This window comes from Nicotiana sylvestris, chromosome 2 (genome assembly GCF_000393655.2).
Source record: "Nicotiana sylvestris chromosome 2, ASM39365v2, whole genome shotgun sequence".
In the NCBI taxonomy this organism is placed as follows: Eukaryota; Viridiplantae; Streptophyta; class Magnoliopsida; order Solanales; family Solanaceae; genus Nicotiana; species Nicotiana sylvestris.
The window spans coordinates 82,626,730-82,642,077 of NC_091058.1; the positions used below are offsets into that span (position 1 = coordinate 82,626,730).

General features: G+C 39.4%; 1 protein-coding gene across 1 annotated transcript; it reads right to left on the reverse strand.

Annotated features, from left to right (window-relative positions):
• Positions 1 to 5,481: 5,481 nt before the first annotated feature.
• On the reverse strand, positions 5,482 to 6,612 carry LOC104215798 (uncharacterized). Its single transcript, XM_070166057.1, has one exon. The coding sequence runs from the start codon at positions 6,610 to 6,612 to the stop codon at positions 5,482 to 5,484; it is 1,131 nt and encodes a 376-aa protein (XP_070022158.1).
• Between the last annotated feature and the right edge of the window lie 8,736 nt (positions 6,613 to 15,348).

Below are 15,348 nucleotides of genomic sequence, written 5' to 3' on the forward strand. Positions count from 1 at the left end.
ACAGAAAACCAGCAACAAAAATGCAGCAGCAATAATCAACACCAGCTTCAGATTAAATCATTTTTCTTGACTCCAAAATCACCAGAAATTGAAAGAAGAGTTCGCTTTAAACCTTTGTGAAAGAAGGAAAGAGTGAAAGGTTGAAAACAAGCATCAATATTTTCTGAAAGAAGTATCAGCCGTTTGCTATTTTTAGGTGTTGTAATCTCTGCCCTAGGAATGAATGAAAAGAGCCTTTTATAGAAATGTTCTAGGGCAGCAAAACCTGATTTTCTTAATTCACTCTCACCTCAATTGAATTCTCTCTTGTTCATTTTAGACCCTAAAGTTTAAGCCTGTGTGGTAAACCTCTCAATTCCCACCTTCCTAGAAGCTTCCTAGATAGTTAGGGAAGATTCTTTCTACTCAATTCTCCTAACTACCCCTCATATGGTCTGGTAATTACATTAAACATAAACAGACTGCCCCAAATGCCTTTGGGCTTCTGCACCAACAAGCTTCAACAGACTTTTTGGGCTTCTTGCACTAGCAAGCCAATTTCAAGTCTAAGCAAACAAATTCACAAGAAATCCACATTAACCAAATTCTAAATCCTACTAACATCAGATCTTCTAACAAAGCAGAAATAAAAGGAAAGGAGTAAAAGGAAAGAAGAAAATTAACAAGTACTAACAAAGATATTATCTATATTATTAAGCTAATACTACCAAATTAGTCGACTGAAAACCCATGTTTTCTAAACCCAATTGAGATAAAGATGAAGAAAAATATACCGACTAGATCGATGGCTTAAAGATGATGGGATCCGGCAAGAGGAACCTCAACCCCATGGTGTGAACTGTAACATTGAGCACTAGCCGAAATTTCTTCAATGGCTTGTGCTCTTTGTCACGGTCCTCATCACGAGTCAAGAACAAAGACGAAGCAGAAGCTCAAAGTATTGGCTCATCAATGGTTATCTTCACCAGAAATCAGTTACCATGGAATGAATCGAAATCACAGCCAATTCACTAGCCTATTCCAATATGTTATTGTCAAGAAGAGGCCAGGTGAGGAAGGAATCAGAAAAGTGAAAATATGTTGGATCTTCTGCAATCTTAGATTTAAGATACGGAAAGATTAGGTAATTTTTGGAGGAAATCAATGGTGGATTTGGAATGGGGGGAGGGGGCAACAGAGGTTGTGTGGTCAATTCTTTGTGGAGTTTGGAGATCCATCGATGGCGAATTCCGATGGGTGGCGGACGGTGGTGAGAGATAAGGTGTGAGGGAGATGAAGAACATGGTACTATGTTGTCTCTGAAGGCTTTGGACATTCTTAAATAGGTAGGCTGGGGCTTTAATGGCCGTTGGATGAAAGAAAATGAAGGGCCGGGATTCACTTGGACTGGTCTTAACTCAATACGACGTAGTTTTGACTTAGTACTACGTCGTTTTAGCTGTCTCAAGGGTTGAAGGGTTTGGACTGGGCATGAGGATTGGGTTGGGGTGTATTGGGCCATAGAAAATCGTTTGGGCTCAGCTTAATTGGCCCAATATTGGGTTTAAGAAACAACCCTTCAATTCCCTTTTCTTTGTTTTCTTTTATATTTTTTCTTTTTTTTTCTATAATTAATTAAAATCCTAAATTAAATCCTAAATTGATCTAATTTGTAAAATTAAACTAATTATCTATTAACAACTAGTTGACCCTAAATTAAAGGAGAAAAATTAATAATCTAAACTTAAAAGCTAAGAATGTAAAAATGAGCCAATTTTTGTGATTTTTATTTTTAAATAAAACAACTAATTTCTAATTAATCCTAAAAATATGAAAATGAAACATAAATGAAATGCATGGTATTTTTGGCATTTTTCATGATTTTTTAAAAAAAAGACAAACATGCACACAAATGCAAATAATTAGCACAAATTCCCCAAAAATCCTAAAAAATGGGAAAAATTGTTTTCTTGAATTTTATGGAAGTAATTCCTACAGGGCAAAAATCACGTGCTCACACCTCCTATTTATATTAAAAAACTGAGGGCCCACACCAACCTACCTAGCGCGGCCGCGGAATTCCATCGCAGTTAGCGCTTTGGTTGTTCTGAAGAGTTGCAAGTTCAACACTACCGCTGAGAGCGGAAAAGTGGGCGCGGCCGTGGAACAAGGTCCGCTGACCACAAAAAAGCCACTGCGGACGCGGTTGAAACTTCAGAGAGGTCATATTTTGGACTTTTCAAGTCCCCGTCTTCTACCCAATCACGTCCCCGTGAAAAAGCTTTCGCTGACCGCGGAATTTTGAGCGCGGTCAGCGGTCCAGTTGCATACTTAGCCAAAATTTTTAGTATTGTCCTGCACTGCATAAAAAATTCCTACACAAGTCTCACAACCAGTTAGTCCAAAACAAATCCTACACTAAGAAGAGAATCAAAAAGAAGAAAAAACATATGGGTTGCCTTCAAAGAAGTACCTGATTTAACATCGCGGCACGACGCATGTTACCATCATCATTTGAAGTTGATCAAGGCCACCACATGGCTTTCATCAAAGTTTCCCAGGTAGTGTTTGGCTCGGTGCCCATTAACTCTAAAAACTTCACCATTTTTATTCTTCAAATCAAGAGCACCAAATGGAGTCACATGTACCACTTCAAAAGGGCCACTCCATTTTGACTTGAGCTTTTCCAGAAACAATCGTTACCGAAAGTTGAATAAAAGAACCAAGTCACCTTCCTTGAATTCCTTGCTCCAGGCATATTTTTCATATAAGTACTTCATCTTGTCCTTATACAAGGATGAGATGGAATAGGCATGAAATCTAAACTCATCAAGTTTATTGAGTTGTTCTACCCGGAGATTTGATGCAACATCCCACTTAAGATTTAACTTCTTCAGCGCCCACATGGCTTTGTGCTCTAACTCAACCGGAAGATGGCACGCTTTTTCAAATACCAACCGGTACGGAGACATACCAATTGGAGTCTTATATGCGGTCCTGTAAGCTCACAAAGCATCATCTAGTTTTCTTGACCAATCACTTTTATTTGCACTGATAGTCTTTGACAAAATGCTCTTTATCTCCCTGTTAGAGACCTCAACTTTTCCACTACTAGCCTGAGGATGATAAGGGGTTGATACTTTGTGATTGACACCATACTTTGCAAGCAAAGTGTCAAATGCCCCATTGCAGAAATGAGAACCCCCATCACTGATGATTGCCCGAGGAGTGCCAAACCGTGTGAAGATATTTTTCTTAAGAAACGCCACCACTCTTTGGGCTTCGTTGTTGGGCAAAGCCACAGCCTCAACACACTTGGAAACATAATCAACAGCCACCAGAATATAAGTGCTGCTACACAAACTCACAAAAGGCCCCATGAAGTCTATGCCCCACACGTTAAAAATGTCAACCTCAAGAATAGTAGTGAGAGGCATTTCATCCTTCTTGGAAATTCCACTATCTCTTTGACTCTTATCACATCTCTTAACAAGCTCACCAGCATCTTTATATAGAGTAGGCCAATAAAAACCACAGCTAAGAACCTTTAAAGCAGTTGTTTCCCAACCGTGATGACCACCGTAGGGCGAGGAATGACAAGCATCAAGAATACTCATTTGCTCCTCTTTCAGAACACATCTCCGGATCACACCATCATTATAAATTTTGAAAAGATAACGCTCGTCCCAGTAATAACCCAAGCTGTGCCATTTATGTTTCTTCCTTTGGTTAGAAGAGAGCTCACTCGGAACAATGACGGTCACATGAATATTGGCTACATCGGGGAACCAAGGCATACTTTTCAAAGAAATGCATCATTGATTTCGAGACCATCTTTGGGTCTCCCCTCCTCTTCCAAGCGGGAAAAGTGGTCCGCCACTTGATTTTCACTTCCTTTCCGATCAACAATCTCTAGGTCAAATTCTTGAAGAAACAAAACTCATCTCATCAATATAGCTTTAGAGACCTTTTTGGTCATCAAGTAACGGAGTGCCGTGTGATCAGTATGAACAATCACTTCGGCACCCATGAGATAAGGCCTAAACTTTTCCATTGCAAACACAATTACTAGCAACTCTTTCTCTGTCACCTTATAATTAACCTGAACATCATTTATAGTTTTGCTTGCATAGAACACTGTATGAAATATCTTATTCACTATTTGCCCCAAGACCGCTCCTACCACAACGTCACTAGAATCACACATGAGCTCGAAAGATAAGCTCCAATTGGGTGCGGTGATGATGGGAGTGGTAGTCAATCTACTTGAGAAGCTCAAATGATTTCATTCACTCATCATTAAACACAAACTTTGCGTCCTTTTCCAACAATTTGCACAAGGGATTCACCACTTTGGAAAAGTCCTTGATGAACCTTCGGTAGAACCCCGCATGCCCAAGAAAGATCCTCACTCCTTTGATAGAAGCAGGAGGAGGGAGTTTTTAAATCACTTCAATCTTTGCTTTGTCCATTTCGATACCGTTCTTTGAGATCTTATAGCCGAGGACAATGTCCTCCTCGACCATAAAATGACATTTTTCCCAATTAAGCACTAGATTTGTCTCCTCACATCGGGCCACTTTGTCAAGATTACCCAAACATTCTTCAAAAGAGTCACCCACAACACTAAAATACTTCATGAACACTTCCGAGAAGTCCTCCACCATGTCAGTAAATATAGCCATCATACACAAACCAAATGGCATCGGGGAAGATGCAAAGGTACCATACGGACATGTGAAGGTGCTTTTCTCCTGGTCCTCTGGTGCAATCATAATCTGGTTGTACCCTAAGTACCCATCCAAAAGACAATAGTAGGAACACCTAACAAGTCTATCCAGCATTTTGTCAAGAAAGGGCAATGAAAAATGATCTTTGCGGAAACTTTGTTCAGCTTCTGTTAGTCCATGCGCACCCTCGATCCGGTGATAGTCCTAGTGGGGATCAACTCATTTTGCTCATTTGTGACCACAATCATACCCCCTTTTTTCGGCACACATTGTATCGGTGAAGTCCATGAACTATCCGAGATAGGGTACACAACCCCTACATCTTGCCATTTGATAACTTCCTTCTTGACGACCTCTTGCATAGCCTCGTTCAACCTCCTTTGATGTTCCACGAAGGGTTTGGCCTCATCCTCAAGTATAATCTTGTGCATGAAAAAGGCGGGGCTTATCCCCCGAATATCATCTAGAATCCATCCAATAGCCTTCTTCCTTCTTTGAAGCACCTCAAGGGTGGAATCTACCTACACGTTAGTAAGGCACGAAGAAAGAATAATAGGTAAAGTTGAACAATGGCCCAAGAATTCATACCTGAGGTGTGGAGGCAAAGTCTTCAACTCCAATACGGGAGGTTCCTCGATTAAGGGCTTTTTTGGTGGAGTCTTTCTGTTCTCAAGATCCAAGGAAAGTTTACGGGGCTCACAAGAGTAAGAACCCATTATATGTAGGGCATTGACGTACTCTACCAATCCTTCATCCTTAGTCACATCATGGTTCAGCAATACAGCTTCCAAAGCAGCCTCATTGATTTGTACACGTGGAAGACAACTTTTTCGTCACCCACCCGGAAGGTGAGGTCCCCTGCTTCCATATCAACCAATGCCTTCCCTATTGCTAGGAAAGGCCTTCCCAATATTATCGGCAGCTCATAGTCGACTTCACAGTCGAGAATCACAAAATCAGCAAGCAAAATAAACTTGTCAACTCGGACAATAACATCATTAATAATACCAAGTGACCTATTCATTGTTCTATCCTCCATTTTCAATCTCATTGAAGTATCTCTCGGTTGACCAATACCTAAAGTTTTGAATACGGAGTAAGGCATTAAATTTATACTTGCTCCCAAATTACACAGGGCCTTTGCAAAATTTGCACTCCTAATGGTACGTGGAATGGTAAATGCATCGGGATCTTCAAGATTTGGAGCCATCAAGTGCACAACGACACTCACTTGATGAGTCATTTTGATGGTCTCACAATCCATAGATCTATTTTTAGTTACCAGGTCTTTTATAAACCTGGCATATCCCAGCATTTGCTCTAGAGCTTCCACCAAGGGCACATTGATCGACAAACTTTTCATCATCTCAATAAACTTTTTGAACTGGTTTTCATTCTTCTGATTTTCAAGTCTTTGAGGGTAAGGTGGAGGAGCCCTAGGCAAGGGAGCCCTGGCTTTAGGAATTACCATTTCCGGTATGTCTATCACGTGTTCCCTAGACGGGTTCACGTCATTTTGAGTGTCCTCCTCATTGTCATGAATATCAATTCTCACCTTACCATCCAACTTCTCTTCACTCACTTGTTCAACAACTATAGGATCATCTTCATTTTGCGCTTCAACATCATCACTAACAACTTCTTTTTGCTTGGATGTACTTGTTTCACCACCTCTACCGCTCCTTGTAGTCACTGCCATTGCATGGCCAGTATTGTTCCCACCCTTTAAGTTTACTATCGTGTCACTAGGTAGTGCTCCATTAGGGCGAGTGTTTAAAGCTTGCGAAATCTGACCAAGTTGGACCTCTAGATTGCAGATAGAAGTATTATAGAATACCAAGTGGGCATCATAGTCGACTTTCTTCTTCATCATTTTCTCAAACATTGACTCAATCTGTCCCATCTCATTGTCGAACGATCTAGGACCTTGGGACGGAAATGGAGGCGGTTTGTTTGGTTATTGAAACATTGGAGGCCTTTGAAAACCTGACCCTCGATTACCTTGATTACCGTTATTCCAACCTCCTTGGTTATTGTTGCCACCCCAATTGCTATTATAACCCCAATCCTAGTGTTCCCCAAATTGTTGGAGTTTTTGTTGTTATTGTTCCAATTTCCTTGGCCTTGGTTGACCCAATTCTAATTATTCCATTGCGATCTCCATTGTTGATTTGGAGTATTACCTCGTTGTCCTTGATAGTTCTTGGTATACAAAATCTCTTCACTTTGCTCACAATACCCATCATCCTGGTAGTAACCACTACTACCTTGCTCATATTGTTCTTGATTGCTTGCATTTGTTGCCCATGTTGTCTCCTCTTGTTTACCAATAGATTAACTCTTTCCATTGCGTTTACTTTCTTTGGTCCCTAAATCTAATGAAGTTGTGATTTGGCTAACTGGTTTATGGTTGTTGTCAACTCAGCTATGGCTTGTTCGTGGTCATGAAGTTCCTTGTGAAGATTTATGGCATAAGGGTCCCCCTGAGGAACATTTGCCTGACTCTGCCATGCTGAGGAAGTGTCAGTCATCTCATCAAGAATCTCATAGGTCTCAACATAAGGCAGCTTCATGAAATTACCCCATGCTAGCTGGTTTACCACACATTGATTGGTCGTGTTTATACCCCGATAAAATGTCTGTTGGATCATTGCTTCAGTCATATCATTGTTGGGGCATTCCTTGACCGTAGTTCTATATCTATCCCAGATTTCATGAAGGGGTTCATTTGGTTCCTATTTAAACGCTAAGATCCCATCCCTTAATGTAGCCATATGTCTTGGTGAGAAAAACTTGGCTATAAACTTGTTGGCCAACTCATCCCATGTAGTGTTGGAATGATTGGGGAGTCTTTTGAGCCAGTCCAAAGCTTTTCCTCTAAGTGAAAAAGGGAACAATCTCAGTCTCAATGCATCCTCCGACACATTAGTTTGTTTACTTCCCCAGTAGGTATCCACAAAGCCCTTTAGATGTTTATATGCATTCTGATGGGGAGTACTGTGAAGTACCCTCTTTTCTCCAATAAGGTCAGCATGACATTTGTAATCTTGAAATTGCCCGCTCGGATCCGAGGTGGGACAATTGCACTTGCATACCCTTCATTTGGAAGCACCGAGGAGGTACTCGCAGAGGAGCTGGGGGAGGGTCTGAAATATTTTCATTGGTCCTGGCGGCCTCTTCTTTGAGCTTGAGGTAATAGAGGCACCTCATCTTCAGCATTATCATCTACCTCCTCCCCGAGAGAAAATTTCCGATAGGATCATTATTATTACCATTTTGTACCTGAATCGATTAACTTACACAAGTTAGTAAAATAGAAGGAAAGGAAAAAAAAACACACAACTAGTCAGATAGATAGCCAAAACTGTTTAACTCGTCGATAACGGCACCAAAAAATGATCGGCTCCAACCCTACACCACTATATAATAGCAAGGAGTGTTTGATGCAGCTTTTACCTGAAGGGTCGGGATCGATTTCCACAGGGAGTTAATATTGGTTGGGAGTTGGGTTTCTATCTAATCAAGCTATGCGTGTTGCTATTAATTGCAATTCTAACCATGTTTGGATTTGTTACTATTCTAATTTTAATGTTATTGATTGCTAAAAATAAACTAAGTACAATGTTATTGTAAAGTTTTCTCAGGTGATAAAAAGTACTAGGGAAGTGACTTACACCTAGGCGAGTATCTAATGGGATCTAAAATTTAGTACAAACTTGTTATATTTGGGGTCGTGATATAACCTTTACACAAAATTACTCACTTTATACCTCTCGGTAGTTTGAGTGACTTTGCCCTAATTGACTTTCTCAAGCCCAATTGGGTGTTCAAATAATACAAGTAAAATTGGCTCAAGTCGGGTATTACTATCTCTAGGTTTAACAACTTAATTGGGGCTATCAATCTCTTGAGTGCACCCCAATTCCTTGTTAGCCTAAGTTTCCTAGAGTTAGTCCTTCTTTATCAAGAAAAACCTAAGTCATAAAGGCATGAATTAGTGTGTGCAACCACCAATTCTACAATTAAAGCATGAATCAAGATAAATATTACTAACCCATAAACAATTAAGCACTAAAACAGAAGACCCATTAAATACCCACACTAGGGTTGGGTCACAACCATAGCTAATGGGTTTAGCTACTCATAATCAAGGTAGAAATCAAAGGTGAAGATGAAATATAAGCCATAAAAGTTGATTACAAGAATAAAATCTAAGAATATAAGCTAAAGCTACTCTAAAATTACTCAAAGTGGTAAAGTACGGCTGTTCACGAGCTCCCTGATACAAAAGATACCCTAAAAATGTGAAAAAGTTCTATTTATACAAAACTAAAATTACTGGACAAAAATACCGCAATGGAGGTTCCGCTGTCACCGCAATATTGAGCACCTCAGTTCTTGTACTTTTGCGGCCGCGCAAAAGCAGGCGCAGACCGCATTTCTTCTCTTTTATGCTTGACTGGACTTGATTTCGTTGGGAGCATAAATGTTGCCGCCTCGGCGTTAGCATCAATTGTGGCTGCACAATTTGGACGCAAACCGCGCTCCTCAGTTAGGCTTGGTTTTCAAGATCTCTTAACGGAATTTGCACCGCAGCCGCGTCAGGTATTCCGTTACCGTGCTATTTCACCGCGGTCAGTGGTATCTGCTGTATCCAAAAATACCTTCTCTGAATCTCAATTCCATGAATAACGTAATTATGGACGCCCCAGCGGTGGATCTTCTGCGGCCGCTCTTTTCCTTCACGGTCAGCACTTTTATCTCAGCTTTGAACTTTTGCAATTTTAACTCCTTCATGTGTTAAACCTAAGAACATCAAGGAAGCTCTAAAGGATCTAGATTAGATTCTCACCATGCAAAAGAAACTAAATCAGTTTGAAAGAAGCAAGGTCCGGCACTTGGTATAAAGACTTAAGAACAGAACTGTCATAGGTACCACATGGGTGTTCAGAAACAAGTTGGATGAGCAAGGAAACATCAGAAGGAACATGACCAAACTGGTGGTTTAGGGATACAATTTAGAAAAAGGCATTGACTATGATGAGACGTTTGCACCTGTAGCTAGAATGGAAGCTATAAGAATGCTAATAGCTTTTGCTGCACACATGGAGTTCACCTTGTATTAGATGGATATAAAATGTGCATTCTTGGATGATTATCTAATGGAGGAAATGTTTGTTAAACAACCTCCCGGGTTTAAAAGTGATGAATTTCCTGACTATATGCTCAAGTTAGATAAATCCATGTATGGACTGAAACAGGCTCCAAGAGCTTGGTGTGAAAGAATCTCAAAATTCCTCTTATCTAAAAACTTTGTAAGTGGAAAGGTGGACAACACTCTGTTTCTGAGGAGCAAAGGAAAGAATGTTCTGATTGTATAAGTATATGTGGATAACATTATCTTTGGAGCTACTAATGAAGCAATGTGCAAGGAATTTGTTGAGATGATGGGGAATCAGTTTGAAATGAACATGATGGGTGAATTGAACTTCTTCCTGGGGTTGAAAATCAATCAAACACCTATTGAAATCGTGATACATCAGCAAAAATATTTCAAGGAACTACTGAAGAAATTCATCATGGACTCCTCTAAGTCCGTTGACACTTCGATTGCCATTGCAACAAAGCCAAACCTTGACGAAGAAGGGAAAAACGTTGAACAAAAGCTATATAGAGGAATAATTGGGTCATTGTTGTATTTCACAGCAAGCATGCCCGATATTGTATTCAGTGTGGGGTTGTGTGCAAGATTTCAGGCAAATCCAAAAGAGTCTCATATGAAGGATGTCAAGAGGATACTTACGTATCTTAAAGGGACTCATGATCTGTGTTTGTGGTATCCTAGAGGGTATATCTTTGATCTAGTTGGTTATGCTGATGTTGACTATGCAGGTTTTCATGTTAACAGGAAAAGCACTTGAGGAACAACATATTTTCTAGGTTCTTGCCTGGTGTCTTGGGGAACAAAAAAGCAGAACTAAATGGCTTTATCCACAGCTAAGGCTGAAATGCGACAACAACATCTTGTTGTGCTCAGTTGTTGTGGATAGGGAAACAGCTAAAGGACTATGGTATTTTTGTTGATTGTGTTCCTATTTTCTATGACAACACCAGTGCTATAAACATTGCTAAAATTCCATGTCAGCACAAGCGAACTAATCACATTGACATTAGACACCACTTTCTCATAAAAATGTTGAAAAGGGGAATATCTTAATTAATTTTGTAAAACTGAAGACCAAATTGCAGATATCTTTACTAAATCTCTAAGTAGGGATTACTTTGAAAGTAATAGACTGAAACTATGTCTAATCAATACTTCCAACTAGTTGCACCCCAATGATTGGCTAGAAAACTTATAATTAGATGTAGATAGTCCAGTACAATGTGTTTGATTCAGTCCCGTACTTGTATTAAGCACACACACTTGTCTAGGAAAATCTAGCTGATAACTATATCGTATGGTACTAACCTGTAGTGCTGAAGCTTTATTGCAAAAATAAGAAAGGAGTTACTAAGGAGTTGGTTATTTGACTTAGGTACGTGTTATCTTGTCTTAATTCACCGGGACTTAATATCCTAAATTACTGCTATGCTCAGACTTCTAATCTTGTTAGCATCACTTCCAGTTGTCATCTAATCAAAGAGTAAAGGGGAATCCTAGAGCAATTAGAGTTTAATTACTCCTAAAATCCTAATAGTCAAAGTAACCGTTATTAGAGTCCCATTAGAACTTAAATTTGGTCACGCTCTCTCTTTCTTTATCTCTCTCTCTCTCTCTCTCTCTCTATCTCTATCTTTCTTCTAGTCAAATCAAGAGTAATGTCTTAAAAAACCCTTATGATCAATTTCTCAGACATTACTATTTCTCTCAAACCCTATGCAAGAATCAATAAATAATTCTCCCTCTCCCTTCATCGATTTTCCTCTCTTATCACTATGCCTAAATCTAGCCAAACCCCGTCTAAAGCAAAATCATCATCCAAGACTGAAGCCAAGTCCAAGAACTTGAAGTCCAAATCAAAGAACATTATCAAACCATGAAGGGAACCTGCACCCACACCTGCTCCTTCTCTATCGATATCTTCTACTGTACCTATACCATCATCCTATATTCCTGCTTCTCTCACCATCCCCACCTCCACTAGGCCGTCACTTCCAAAACTAACCACCCATACATCTGTGCCTACGTCTAAAAACACCTCTAAGTCAACCAAGATCAAGGATACTCCAAGAAAATCTTTCCAGAGTGACAAGGTAGTGCCCGATGCTGCTGCTAAAGTAAATACAGTGGATAAGGAATATGTGGTTCAGGGGCAATCTGTGTCAGTTACTACAAGTAAGGTAAAACACCCTCCCTCAAAATTATATGTTCTGGTATCTACTATAGTCGTTGCACCGTTAGATATTGTTCCACACATAAGTGATAAACCACAAGTGGAGGAACCTACTATAGAAATAAATGTAGCAACTATGAAGAAAAGGGTAGATACCACTAATGTTATGCATATGGTTGAGGGGGAAGAAAGTAAAGAACCAGTACAAAAGGAGGAATTTGTTGGTCTTTCTTTCAGTTGGGTTGAGGATAAGGATGATAATGAAGGTGAAAAAGAAGAAGGAGTAGTGGGCAGTCATAAGGAATATCCTACTCAGGACATTGCTAATGAAGAGAAAAGGAGTGAGAATGAGGGAGATTCTGGTAAAGAGAAGGAGAATGAGATAGAATATAGGATAGATGAACAAGTGGATGACTCTGCAGAAGGAAAAACGAATAGTGAAGAAGAGGGTGATTGTGAGAGTGAAGGTAAATATCAAGAAAAGGCAAGTGACAGTGAATGAGAGGATGAAGAAAGTGAGGAAGAGAATGAGAATACAAGTGGGGAATCTGAAGGTTCTATAACTATTGGGAACACTCTCATAGCCTCTTCAAAAGAAGCAAGTGGAGAGAAAAAGATTGAAGAACCTGGGCCCTTGTTAACTCCTTTCGTTGGAGATGAGGAGGTCAATAGTGATGTAGATAACTTGACCTTGTCTGAAGTAGGGAAGAAACCCAGGAAGACTCATGTGAACACAACAAATTCTGCTATCCCAACAAAGAAAGAAGTGGCTCTTCTTGCCAGGACTCCTCTCACAAGGAGTAAAATAAAGGTTATTGATGAATAAATCATTAAGGGGTCCAGAGGTGCCAAGAAGACAAGGAAGCAAGTTTCAGTTGTGGAACATGTTGTTGAGTTTGATGGAGAAGATGAGTTTGATTCTTCTCTGCCAGAAAAGTCATCAACACAAAAGAAAAAGGTTGTCAAAGTTCTTAAAGGGGAAATTCTTGCAAACACTGATGAAAAAGGGATGGCTCAACTGGTTGAAAAACTTGAGCTACAAGGATGGAAACACATGTTTGTCAAGACTTTATTTCCTTTGTGTGTGCCTGCTGTGGTGGAGTTCTATGCAAACTTCCAGTTTGACGAAAAAGTGGTCAAAAGTAATGTAAGGGGGTTTGAGATGGAGTTTGATGTTGAGGAATTGGGATGCTTTTGTACATTTCTTCTTTAGGTTTTGATAGTTAAATGAAGAAAAAGTTGTCATCCATAGACAATTATGGGGAAACAGGAATTGTGGTCACAAGAAAGTTCTCTCAAAGTATGAACTGGATACTCCCCAGAAGGTATACAAGACTAATATGACCCCGTTCCACAAGTTTTTGTTTCACTTTGTCAACTCTTGCATTCTGCAGAGCTCTGAGAGAATGCGTGAGGCTACCCTGTTGGATAAGGCTGTGATGGAAATGCTTGACACTTGTAGAACTATCAATCTTCCTAGCATGATGATTCAGCATATGGTAAGAGTTGCTGACATTTCTAAGCCTAAGCATGTTATGCCTTATGGCTTCATGTTGACTGAGTTATTTGACAAGCTCAACATTACCTTGCATGAGCTAAATTATGGAAATCAAAATGATGTTTTAGATGTTGTTACCCTTAAACAGTGTGGTTATGAGGAGATCAAGGCCAGAGGACCTACAATTTCTACTATTTTCCCAGGCAGCAGCAAGGCAACAGAGCTCACTAAGAGGTTGGAGTTGGCTGTTGAGGAGAATGCCAAGCTTAAGAAGACAATGATGAGTTGAGAAAAGAAAGAAAACAGCTTAGGGAAGAGCTCTGAAGGGATAGAGAAGATCATGCCCAATAGATTGCCACCATTGTGAAAGCATTGACCCCCTCTACTTCTCACTCATGAACCTATTCCTTTACCGGTGTCCTTAGTTTCTTTTGTTGTCCTAGTGATGCTTTAGTTTCTGTCTTTTTATTTCTAGCCTGAGTATGTTGCAGTAGATTTATTTTATTTTGTTCTAATGGTTTAAGACTAGGCCTGAGCTTATTTTGGCACTGCTAAATGACTTCTCTTATAATATTTTAATGCTTTATACATGGTTAGATCATCAGCTTAGTTTGTTTACTTTGATAATTTTGAGCTTGTGTTGTAGCCTGTATGGCCTTGAATCTTTCATTAACTGTGCTTAATATGTCTAACATCTTTAAATTATTTTTAAGGGGGAAGATAGAGTTGGGAGTGTTGTGCATGTTGGTGTGGATATGTCTGTATGTGGTATGATGTGCCTATTGATCATGATTTGTGTGATTACTTGGTTCTAGTATGTACAAAGTTTGTCATCATCAAAAAGGGGGAATTTATTGAGTACTGAGATGTTGGTGATTAAAATAGTTTGTTCTAATGAAATGTTCGAAGAACTAGGTCCTCAATGTAGTTACTTAACTACTCTAAGAACCATCTCCTCAAGATGAAGGACCAGCTCCTCATGGTTGATGATTGTACGTCTTTGCAAGACAGTAACTTCATCTCAAAGTTACCCAGGCCGAGTTTGGTGAAAGAAGGTTGCTTCACATGATAAGGGTTGTTGCCCAAGAAGATACACATAAATAAGTGAGAGACAAGATTCCGAAGACTGATGGAGTCCGTGGAACAGTTGGAGTCCTATCAATTAATAAGCTGACTACGCATAGGACTTCTTGAAGATCTTGGAATCCAGGCATTTAAATACTATCCATCTAGACTTTGGAACCTGTCCTTTCACACATTAACTGAAGAACAATATTTTACACACTCCAATCGAATACCAGTATTGTGTTCTTCTTGAGTCAGTCTAGTGAATGTATTTTAGGAAATCGAGTTGTAATCAAAGTGTCATAAACAATTAGTGTGTTGTAGCGAGTGTTTGCTTTACAAGTTAGAGTAACTTATAAATCAGATAGTCGTAGTAAGAGTACTAGAGAGTATTGATTTACAGTCATGTAATCAATACATTTTGGCTCATATTTATATTACTGCTTATTTTACTTCATGTTTAAAAAGTACGGTATAGAACCAAGTTCTTTAGTAATCATAAGGGCACTCAAACTAAGAATACTCATAAGTTTTTCTTGAAACACCAAATATTGCTCGAATTTTATCCTTCCAGTATTATTTGTTCAATAGTTTTGCTCAAAGGATAAAATTTGGTCTATATACATATTGCTCTCAAGCGCGTAAGTATACGTGGTCGACAAGTAATATAATGATAAGTTGAGTGTCGAACCCACAGAGACTTGTGTAAACTACTCACTAAATCACTAAAATTGTTATT